The 12,062-nt window shown below is 42.6% G+C and overlaps 1 protein-coding gene across 1 annotated transcript in view; it reads right to left on the reverse strand.

Moving 5' to 3' along the window:
* Positions 1-12,062, reverse strand: part of DOCK4 (dedicator of cytokinesis 4) — a 418,723-nt gene that overhangs the window by 144,779 nt on the left and 261,882 nt on the right. The window contains exons 14-15 of the mRNA XM_036897350.2: positions 4,908-5,032; positions 3,916-4,078 (exon numbers count right to left, since the gene is read on the reverse strand). Of these exons, the coding sequence (XP_036753245.2) occupies positions 3,916-4,078; positions 4,908-5,032 (288 nt within the window). The remainder of the gene's footprint in view (positions 1-3,915; positions 4,079-4,907; positions 5,033-12,062) is intronic.

A 12,062-nucleotide genomic window follows, 5' to 3' on the forward strand; every position in this document is an offset into this window, starting at 1 on the left:
GATCCCCCTTTACTAACAAAGGCCCTCAGTTTATAGATTCTACCTCTCAACTTTCCAGTTCATTCTTTCTAGTACCCCAATTCCAACAATTCTGCTGGAACTGACCTCCCGATTTCTTGGCCCACCCCTCCTTGCCCCTCCACTGTCAGTTCCCACTTGTATGGCACATCTTCTAATCAGTTCCTCACAAAAACTCTTAACCCTTACTCCCCAATGCTTCCCACTACGATACTGCAGCCTGGTGAGACCCCACATGCAGCTGACTCCACGCCCACAGGAGACTCACCTCACTTGAATGAATGCACACTGACCACAAATGGGCCCTTAGCTGGGCAAACTTTCTACCTCTCCCTAATCAATTCACCTTTTTAATAACTTTTCTAGACAGTTATTTCATCCAATCTCCTCCCTTCTCAAGCCTGAGAGCAGGGCACCTTCCACCCACCCAGTGGAGGTGGAGCGAACTCCCAGGTGCTCCGCTCACTGGCCGGCCTGCGTCTGGCCCCTGTGCGGTGCCTGAACTCTGCATGCTCCTCCCTAGCTGGTAAGCTGGCTGGTAACCTGGAGCATTGGGCCCATGCTGCCCTCACGCAAGGACACGGCTCCTAGTTCTCCCCTCTCTCTTCTACAGCAGCATCTTCCCCCTCTCTACTGAATCATTACACCAAACAAATATGTCTTAAAGGCTCCACCTTAAAACAAAAACAGAAAACCCCTCCTATGCCCCATTGTTCCATTACAGCTACTATCCTACTTCCCGGCTCTCTCATATTCTTCACAGCAGTTTCTCAAAAGGTTTGTCTGTCCTCACTGCCGGCCCTTCCATTCCTCCCCTCCCTCTGGGGCTCACACCTGCCAGGCCTTCAGTACCATAAATCCCCTAAAGCTACATGCGAGGTTCAATGACTTTCATGGTCCCAAACTGAGTCATAATTTCTCTGTTCTTCACCTTATTTGATTATCATTGGCACCTGACACATCTGAGAAACTTTCTTGAGAAACGTTCTTTGATTAGCCACCTGAATTCTGTTCTTTCTGGATCCTCTTCTAGCCTCGCTGGTTATTCCTTCTTAGTCCCACTAACGACTCCTCCTCCTTCTCCCAACACCAAAAATGCCAAAGCGCGACGGGAATCCACCCTCGACTTCCCTTTGCTATCTTGGCTTATTCCTGAGGATGCTCATCCAGCCTCACGGGTGTCAAGGATATGCTGGAGCTGGTCAGGACTGGCCCCCAGAGGCTGACAGTGTGCATCGTTCCCCAGCTCCACGTTCAGGGATGGTCATATCAGTAGACTGACATTGGCCATGGTGGGAGTATTTGCCACATGGAAATCAGCAAATGCTGTAATTCAGGGTTTCCCTCTCCCCCCCGCCCCCACCCCAAGTGCTTGTTATTAAACATTTACAGCATACCACTGAACTGTATGTTTTCATTCTCTATTTTAAGTCTCCAGCTGAGATCTCATTCAACTGTCGATTTGACATCTTGAATGTCTAATAAACTTCTCACATTAAGCATTTTTAAAATGGAATGTTGATTTTTATTCCTCAGACATTCTTCCTGTTGTCTTCCTCACTTCATTAAGTGACTGTTTTCAGAACAAAATCTTGGCATCACCCTTGACTTTTCTCCTTCTTTCACATCCCATTTATCAATAAATCTGTAAAAGAGAATCAAACCACTACCAAACCACCTTAATCTCTAACTTGGAAGATGGCAAAAGCCTCCTGAATAATCTTTCTGTTCCCACCTACAATCTACCATCTGGCAGCCAGAATTATCTGCACCATAAATCCTCCAACGGCTCTCTTTGCTTCAAATAAAGTCCTCCCTGTGACCTAAAACGCAGAACGGAATCTGGCTCCCCTGCTACCTCTCTGTCCTTATCTCCAAACTCTTTCACTTGCTTATTCTGGGCTCCTTGCTATTCCTTGAAAATGCCAAGCAAGTTTCAACCTCAAGTAGCTTGCACTTACACTGTTTGCTCTGCCTGTGATGGTCTTTCCCCAGATACCCAAGGGCTCACACCTCCCCTTGGTTTTTGCTGACACATCTCCTTACCAGAGAGGTCTTTCCTGACTGCCCTTTAGAAAATAGCGACAAAGCGCCATCACTCTCTAGGACCTACCCCCAATTTAGCCCCCTTCACTACACTTACCACCCTGATACTGTATGTATTTATTTGCTCACATACTGTCTGTCTTCCCTCTCTAGAATGAAAGCGCTATGAGGAGGTATTTCACGTTCACTGATGTATCTCCAATGCCCAGGCAAGTGCTCGACATGTAATATGTGTTCAGTGAGTACTTGTTTCATGAATAAATGATATTTAAAAAATAAATACATGTACACAGAGAGAAAACCTGGAAGCTCATGTGAGGAAGTGGTCACCTTGATTATTCACAGATTATGGGATTATGGGGATTTTATTTTCTTTGTGCTTTGTTATTTCTTCTGCATGTTAATAATGAACATTAAAGACAAAACAAAACAAAAAAAACCCTGTGAGCAATGTTTGAAGTACAAGGGCAAGAGGGCAGAGATCTAATACGTTTGATTGAAAATAGCCTTTATTCTACTTTCCAGCTTCTGAGTTACATGTAATTTTCTCGATGCTTGTTTTTCCTTTTGCCCCATTTCATCTTGACCTTCCCCTCTTTCTCCTACCTTAAAGTTCAAAGATCGTACTAAGTCCAACTGAGAATTTATAACAAAAACTGATGGAAAGAATAGTATGGCATCATTCCAAGTCCTTTGTTTTCCCACTTCCAGTCCTATCCATGGACTTCTCCTGGGAATTTGGAAGAACGGTAAGAACCTGCTGGTCTTCTCCCTCCGTTCTGAAACATCCACAAAAGCATAATTTCTGGAGCTCCCTGAGCCAATGCCAAACATGCCATTGTCCCTGCAGCAGGTAAGTCCTTCCCCTACCCCCAAATCTTGGGCGAATTACAACCATTCAGGTGAAGCCACCGTATATCTATTGGCACTGACCCCGTTCCTTCCAGACTGAAGACAAGCCTGCTTCTTCTCCAGCACTTGAATTCTTCGCGACCTCTCACTCATCCCACTGCCCCAAAGCAGGATTCACCTAAACCTTCTCTGGTCATAATGTACATGTCCAGTAATGTCTGAGATGAAACTTCAGAACACAGGGAATGGAATACCAGAAGATGCCTGGACTGGGAGCTGATGTAGGGACTTGAGGGGTGGAGATGCATACAAAAGATTTAAAAATAGAGATGTCAAGAAATGACAATTTTATGGGTAGTAATGTTCACATGGATAAATCGCATAACTTCTCTTTGTCTTGTATTTTTTAGATCTGTAACGTGAGGCGATTACTTCATGTCATCTCAAAGGCCCATTCAGACTGATATCACTTGAATCTCATTTGAATACCACCTAAGACTGCCCGGTGATGTAGATATATGCAAATCAGATATAAATCTGAGCCAATCAGAGGCTCTCCTAGTGATTTCACATGCTCAGAAAAGCCTCATGGGTTCCCCTCAGCTGTCTGAGAACTGCATGTCCTGGCTGTAGACAGCAGATGGGTCAGAACTTCCAAAGACCACCGAGCCAGTCAAGTTTAAAATGCTGTGTATCCCCTTTCTGTCTAATCTTTTTACACTACAAAAGTGATAAGCTGACTTTTATGAAAATGGTCAAATTAAGGAGAACCATGTAGATCTGCAAGGTATTTTCTTTCCCTTCCCCTTGCTCTGTGTTTTCAGAGGGGTCACTGGTTCTTCAGGAAGTGAGCTCCCTCACCTCCCAGACTCCACTCACCTTCAATCCCGCTCCTGGAGGTCTCTGCCACACACTTTCTGCAGGTGAGCCCCCATCGTCATGGCAAATCAGTAAGTAGACTAGCCCAACACAACACAGCCAACCCCACAGAACACTTACTGGAACAATGTCGAAACTCAAAGCGGATGTGTGCGCCCCTGAATTTATCCACAGGAATAGGGAGTTTCAGCAGCTCGGACCACCTGGGACTGTTGTTATGATAAAGCACAAAGGAGTGGTACTCACTAGCTGGTGGCTCTCCAGAGCCAAAAGAGATAAAATCCTAACAAAGGAAACATGCAGGTTAAAGACAGCTTCACTTGAAGATTATTTTAATAAAGCAGCAGAGCAATGGCTTTGCCTTACCTGCCTGCTTCCCAAATAGCACTTGATGTGAAATTGACTCCTAGCCCTTGGCAGCTCTGTTTCTGCACTTCCTTCTGCTAGTGGCTGCATCTGCTTAATTCTGATGCTGCTCTCCAAGCACCTACTATGCCAAGGGTGGACCTCGGTGACGTGGTGGAGAGGGGCCCACTCTGGAGTTCAACTACGTGGCAAAGTCCTCGGGCTGCTGCAGTCCAAGTGGGCTCTGTGCCTTCCTGGGAAACTCGCTGAGCCCTGGGGCTCATGCTAAACACTTCTTCCATGAAGGCACCTGCTATTACCACCCCAATTACAAATACCCCAATCTTCATGCCCTATTTTGGTCAGGTGTGGAGAAGAAAACTAAGACTGGACATACACAGGCTTATGTGTGCTAGTTTTTTGCTTTTTTGTCCTTTTTTAAATCAACTGCTGAAAAGAAAGTGTTCATTTCCAAAACTATGACAGAGGAAAGGTAAAAATTAAGCGCCATAAAAAACTCTGTAGTTAAGGACTAGCAGTAAGGAGGAAACTGTTGACACAATTAATTAACAATTAAAGTGGAAAGGCCTTTTTGTCTTTCTACTTTCTTTTCCAAAATGTATTTTAATGATTTTTAAAAAAGAAAGAAAACTACACAAGATGGAGAAAAAAAGTACCACAAAGCAGAAATTAACTGATAGCATTAAAGATGAACCCAAAACAATTATGTGAAACTGTTCACTAAAAAGGATTCATTATTAACGTACCTTTAAGGTCTGACCACCACTCTCTACAATGAACATCATAACTTCCACGTTTCTGGCCACGCTCTTTCCTCCTTTCTCAAATTCTCCCCTTTCTACAGTGATGTATAAATCATTCCTCATTTCACCTAGTAGGAAAATTAAACCATGTTATATATACTAGGAAGAACAATAAAGTACTCTATCAAGAAAAAAACTTCAGTTCATAAAATACATGGCTACAGGATACATATAGAGCACAATATATTATATTTATACTTGTATAAAAGAGTCCTCACCCTCACTGCCAATATCTAAGAAAAGGAAAGGCCAGCCTTTGCAAGTCTGAATTCACAATACTGAAAATGTACATTTAGGAGGTGAATACTGGGCTTGATTTCACCATTTCTCAATATTTCTCTCATTTCATTTATGAGGTGTGATTACAAAATGACAGCCTAGCAGGGATGGCTCAAAGAAACTAGTCTTAATACTTTATAGACACAGCACTTAGAGTAGAAGAAATACCTAAATGGAATAAAATGATAGGACTGCAAAGGGTACAGTTACAACTTAAATCTTTCCCAAAATTCATGGACAAAATGATCTCACTGCTGGAAGAATCCAGATTAGTGCTTTATGAACACAGATGTAGAATAACTCAGTTATACAGGCCAGCTTGGCTAGCATTTCTTACCATCAAGCTATAAAACAAATGAGAAAGACCCCGGATTCAAACTGACATATTTTATATACACATATACATCTATTTTTTTCTACATTGGTTATTTATAAAACCTGAATGCTTTTTAATCTTGACCCTTTCTTATTACTGCAAAGAAAAGGGATATCTGATGCTAACTAGCAAACTTAGATAAGCATGCTGTTGCCATGCTTTTACCTCTCCTGTAAGAATTAAATTAGGGTTAAGTGGTGTGTGGATAGGGAAAAGAGAAAGAAATAAGTAAACAAAGCGCTACTGGAACATTTTTGAAGGTAACTGGTGAGGTTGGCAAGGCTGGATTTACCATAGGTTTCAAACATTTGCAGAATCAAAAGCAATATTCTTTTCTTCTAATAAAAAACAGATGCATAAAAAAGCAAATCAGTCTAAGGAATAATAACCATACAAATATGCCCACAACTGGGAGATTTATATAACTTCCAAAGAGGGCAGAAGAAAGTACCCTTGCTCTCAAAACACTGGGGAATACCAGTGTACCTAGTCACCTTCCTCGTTCGGGACCAACTTTTCATGGGGCCATCACTTGTGAATGGCCTGGGCTGACCAGGAAACAGATGGGCCATGAGACAGAGAGATGAGTCACTCCTAAAACAGATGGAATCTTAACCACCCTTTACAAAGGGTATGTAAGAAACATAGGAGTGTATACAACTGATACAGTGGTCTCTGACTTCTGAATTTCTAGTTCTCACAAACAGCTCACACAAATCAACTCAGGAAGGCAATGAACTCGGAATTCCATGAGAAAAGCAACATATTTCAACACATTTAAATTATATTTGTATGCATTGAAAATTTTTTGTTTTAACCACCTCCATGTCTTTTTAATTTTTAGAGAATGGCCCAGGAAATTTTACAAGTTCGCTAGATTTATGATCCTGTTCATTTCATTACCATATATATTTATCACTATCCACATATTCACATAGACATTCTTAATACAATTTCACTTTAACAATTCCATTACAGAATGAAGAGTAAACTCAAAAACTTTGTCCTCTGAAGCAACCAACTTCAACAGACTCAAAATACGTCTGGTATACTAATGCTCTGCACATGCACTACTTCCACAGCATGTTTGGGATGAAACTCTTGACAATAGTTTTCCCACTAACCGATTTGGCATGTGAAAAACAACACTCAAATCAAGGTGTTTTCGAACAAAAGATAGCAAGATAGTTAGTTAACAATAGCAAACCTTCTTTGTTTCTTGGATTGGTGACATAATGGGTAGCTCTGCTTACAAATAGCCTGTAAAACATACACTAGTTAATGGGAAGTATAGCCACAGGGGGGGTTACCTAAAGAATTTCTCATAATGAGGAAATAGCTTGTCCAAAGCACATGGGGATTAATGGTCCTGCAAATAGAAGAGTGAGAGTGTTTCTTGAGGGGACAGACTTCTACTCTCATCTGTTGGAAGGACACAGCAACTCTTACTTTCACCAAGGCAAGAGGGGATGATGGAGTTTGCAAGGGAACCTATTTTCTCCTGTCTGTAGGTCATGCCCAAGGAAGGGGTGGGGTCATGGGTAGAATAATATACTGCCAATGCTACGAAATTCTTTCTCCATGTATTCATTTGGTAAATATGTCTTGAGCACTGACTATGTGCCAGATATTATTCCAGGCCTGGCAGACTCAGCAGTGAAGAAAACAAAAATCCCTTCCCCACAGAGCTCAGATTCTAGTAGGGGGAGGTCTTTAATAAAGAAGTAAATTATATAGCATGTTGGGTAATGGTAAATGCTGGGGATAAAAATTAACACAGAGAAGGGGAGACAGGGTGTGTGAAGTGGGGACAAAGGATTTTTATATGGGAGAAAGACTCACTGAGAAGCTGAGAGATCTGAGGAGGCTAGGGTGTGTTTCAATACAGGAGCAAGATTGAAAGTGGCATTTGCTTCCCAGACCAGTGCATAAAGTCTCTCTAGCTTATAACTTAGCTGGATTCTCCTATCTCTTCTGAATTCAGAAAAGATTCTGAATTCAAGTAACCCTAAAGATGTAAGGTCACAGGATGATTGGAATAAAGAGATCTGGATTCAGGTCTCTCAAGTGATGTTAGTCTAAACAGAGTAACAAAATCCTCTGGGACTCAAGTTTTATGTTATTAAAATTGGGTGGGATAAGGACAGAGGTAGGGAGGGGCCAGAGAGGTGACAGGAGGGACCCAACGACCTCGTTATGTTATACTGTTTCTGTGACTTAGGAAAGAACTTGCGGAATATAACACTTTCATACAGTAAAACACCTTATACATACACAACTTTACTTCTCTGTTCTTCAACTGTCACTATCCTTGTCACCTCTTTACCCTCTGCAAACCTTTTAGATTAAAATAAGATTTCTTTGAAAAGAGAACACATGCCAAGAAGAACATTTCTCCTGGATGACATTCTACAAGTATGTCCCTGGGAATTCTGCAGCTTGCTATGTTCCAAGGTGCCATGTGTTGCCAAAACATGTACCACGATAAAGCTGAAACAAGTGCTAATTAAAATCCATACACTTGAGGCTGGCTCTGGAGAAAACTGATAAGCCCAAATGATGTTAAGAAAGCACCTTGGGTAATTAAGAGAGAAACCATAAAGTGAGTATGAAATGGAGCCATGGCACCAGTGTGAGAAGCTATTTTCCTGACAGTGTTTATTAACACCTTGAACTTCTCGAATTTATTACTCTGTGAATTTGATGTGCAGGCCACTTCCCTCTGTTCAGCAGGCCCACTGGCTGGATGCCTCTACACATGTGAAGGCTTCTCAAAATATCACTGTAGACAAGATAAAGTCATGTTGGATATTTGTCAATATCAGTGGAACTGGAAGAGAAACATTCCCATCCTTCAGTTAAAAAAACATCAACATGTGTAAAAGACTAAAAGCTTTTGTGAACTTAGATTATGACAAGGATGGTGACAGTAGTGGCTGATGACCACAGCTGATGGTAATTATGACTTTGCCAAGGGCTACTAGTAAAACATCTCAAATCCTCACATCTACTTTATAAGAAGGCCCTATGATTGCCATTTCCCAGATGAGAAAACTGAAGTGTAGCGATTAAGAAATGTGTCCAACCTGTTATCAATTATTATACATGAAAAAATAATCATATTTCTTCAGCATGAAAAAACATAACTCCATAGGGTGAGAAAGGCCATCAAATAAGCTAGTGCCTTTGTCACCAGAAGACCAGTGCCTTGAGCAGGGAAGGTATTAGTCCTGAATTCTGCATTGGTCACAGTCTTGAAGCCCTGATTTAAGTTCTAGGAACCATCCTTACAGGACAGAGAAAGACACAAATGGCATCATCCAGATAGTAAATAATATAGAGAAAGGCCTCAGAACCCTCAGAGGAGGGATGAGAGAGACAAGAGTTAAAACTGAATTTTAAAATGTTGAGGTTCCAAGCAGAAAAACTCAACTCAATGGATAGAAGGTGGAGAGAGACTTGTCTAAGGTAAGAGTCATTTTGAGAGATGCTGTGCTCTTGGTCATTAACAATATTCCAGTGCAAGCTAGAAAACCATCACCAGTGACCCGAGAAAGAAAGTCATGCATCGGCCACATGGCTGGGTGCAGGTGTGCAGCAGGCACTGACACTTCCCAGCCCCACAAAGGTGTCCAGGCCCATCCCAGAACCTGTGAATATCTTACTTTACATGGCAAAAGGGATTTTGCAAATGCAATTAAGTTAAGGATCTTGAGATGGGGAGATTTTCTTGGGCTATTAGGGTGAGCTCAGTATAACTACAAGGGGTCCTTATAAGAAGGAGGAAGAGGGTCGGAGTCAGAGAAGGGCTGTGATGAGGGCAACAGAGATGGAAGGGAAAGATGTGGGGCCATGAGCCAAGGAGAGCAGATACGTCTCCAGAGGCTGGAAAAGGCAAGGAAATGGATTTTCCCTTTGAGCCACAGAGGAACTGCAGCCCTGCCAGCCGGGCTTGATTTTAGCCCAGTGAGACCTGCACAAACTTCTGATCTCAGAACTGTAGGATGTGTTGTTTAAACCATCCGCTTTGTGGTGTTTCGTAACAGCAGCCATAGGAAACTAGCACGACATGTCATTCACATCCAAGCTTCTACCACCTCATGGCACCTTTGCAGGGGAGGGGACAAAGACAAGGTTCTCACGTAAATGGGAATCAAGTAAACCACAGACAGGGACAACTTATGGATTGGCTAAAAATTAACTTTGTATTTCTCACAGAGTATACTTCAGTGTTTCCTCTGTTTTTTTTTCTTTCTTCATTCTTGCTTTTGTTTTGCTTTATTTTAGGAGAGTATTATGATATGCTCAACTTTTTTTTCTGGTGGACGGGTAACTTTTTTTGTGACAACCCAATAATGGCAAATGCTACAAAAGCACCCACGGGGGGCTTGCCAGACTGTGCTGCACAGAGACGGGGGCAGAAATGGGCTGGGGCTCCCTGCTGCCCATCTCAGTCTAGGACAGTGCATGCACTTCTGGTAGAGCCTTGGGAAAGTCCTACACCCTGGGCAATGAGGCCTGTACACTTCAAAATTTGGGAGGCACCAGCCCCTCCCCCATTGTGATTAAGGACTGGGATCCATCTGCAGGAACATGGTAGAACCTGCCTCCTTCTCTCTCTGGTCCCTACAGCATTCATTGGCTGAAAGACCCCCCAGCCCCTCCCCCGGCATGATTGGCAGGTTCAGGTCTAAGCCAAGAGGCTGCACCTGTGTGATGTGCAGGCCCAGTGACTGCACTGGGGATGGTAAGCTTTGGCTAGATTTAGGATCTGTCTTTAAGGAATATCAAATACCATGCTGGCTCCCACCTGCTTCCTCTGTGAGAAGGCTTACCTCAGGCAGTTCTATCTGTTGACATGCATGTCTCCATCAATAAGTGGTAAAGAATAATATTTATATTTGAAAGAATGAAATTATATATGTTCTTAAACATGAGGCAAACATGTCTATAGCATTCCTCTTACCCCAGCCTTAAAATCTGACTTATCTGAACTACCTCCTAAAGATCAAAGACAAAGGAGACCTACGCTGAGTGACACTTGTAAAATAAAGCTTATAACAATCTTAAGATCACTATCAAAGCTAGTACTAGTGCAGCCACTTGAAACCTATGCTCTGCTAACGGTTTTCAGTGTGAGCCTCCAGCGTCCCCAGTCTCAACCCTCTCCTCCCCTTACACTCTGCCACTTTCACTTGATTCTGTTTAGGGTCAGCAGCATCAAAACTCTAATATTAAAGTGAATCCACCAGAAGGCATTAATTAGGGATTCTCTAACAAAGAGTGTCAGTTTAACCACTCGATATGTGAGAACGAGTGTCCAGGACAACAGGGTCCCAAGTGAGAAGATAAAGTAGGGAGACAGTAATGAAAGCAAATTCTGCCCAGAAAGAATCATAAACTCAGAGTAAAAATGAACCTTCAGGGTGGGGGAGGGCACAGCCTGGCCTCCCATGACATTGCTGACACAGCAGCCAGCTTTGTTCCAAAATGTCTGGTGGCTAGCAGCTCAGTCCTTCCTGATATTCCACAACAGCCCGGGCCCCCCTTTGCACAGAGGCTGTCAGGACAGTGAGAGCTGGGCTCTCCAATGCTCTCCAATGCAACTGAGTCCTTGAAATGTGACTTGGCTGAAAAGAGATGTGCTGTAAATGTTCAGTACTCACCAGCTCTCAAAGACTGAGCTTGAAAAAGAGCATAAAATGATTAAGAATTTTTTTTATTATGGATTACCTGTTGAAATAATAATATTTTGGATGTATTGGGTTAAATAAAACATTTCACTAAATTAACTTGACCTCTTTGTCCTACTTTTTATAAAGTAGCTACCAGAAAAGTTAAAATTACATTTGTGGCTCTCAAGAGATTTGTACTGGGAAACAATGACTGAGCACCTTCTCTGCTCTCTCTGTCACAGGCTAAGAGATCAGACCATGGGACTTCCTGTGGCTGTTCGGTTGATAGGTGGCAGTGATGGACTTCACAGAAAGTGGATTTTCTTTGAAAATTGGATACCCTAGGAAATAAAGTGCTGCATGACTGACCCTTAACAACAAGGCAGGGCCCAGAGGACTTCACGATAGCTCAGAAGCACGTGGGCAGATTGCCTCCTCACACAGGGCAACATCGCAGAGACCTGCCTATACAATGGCCAGACCAAGGGCAGAATTTCTGTGTCTGTGTTTTTTCCATTCCAGAAAGAGTCAGGCATTGATTACATTCTGTGACCCTCCAGAAGAGTTCTGTGTACGTTCCTGTCTGTGTCAGGACCACAGAGAATTCATTCTGTAGAGAGGCAGTGACATGTCGATGAACTTGGTCCTGCTGGAAGAAGCAAGCACCTCACCTATCCTGACCCCTATTAGAACACAAATTAACTCTGAAGGACAAGTCTAGATACAAAAAGAAAAAAAAGACATCATCCTAGCAGACTGTCAGTGCAA

Source organism: Manis pentadactyla, chromosome 7, assembly GCF_030020395.1.
Source record: "Manis pentadactyla isolate mManPen7 chromosome 7, mManPen7.hap1, whole genome shotgun sequence".
Taxonomy (NCBI): domain Eukaryota; kingdom Metazoa; phylum Chordata; class Mammalia; order Pholidota; family Manidae; genus Manis; species Manis pentadactyla.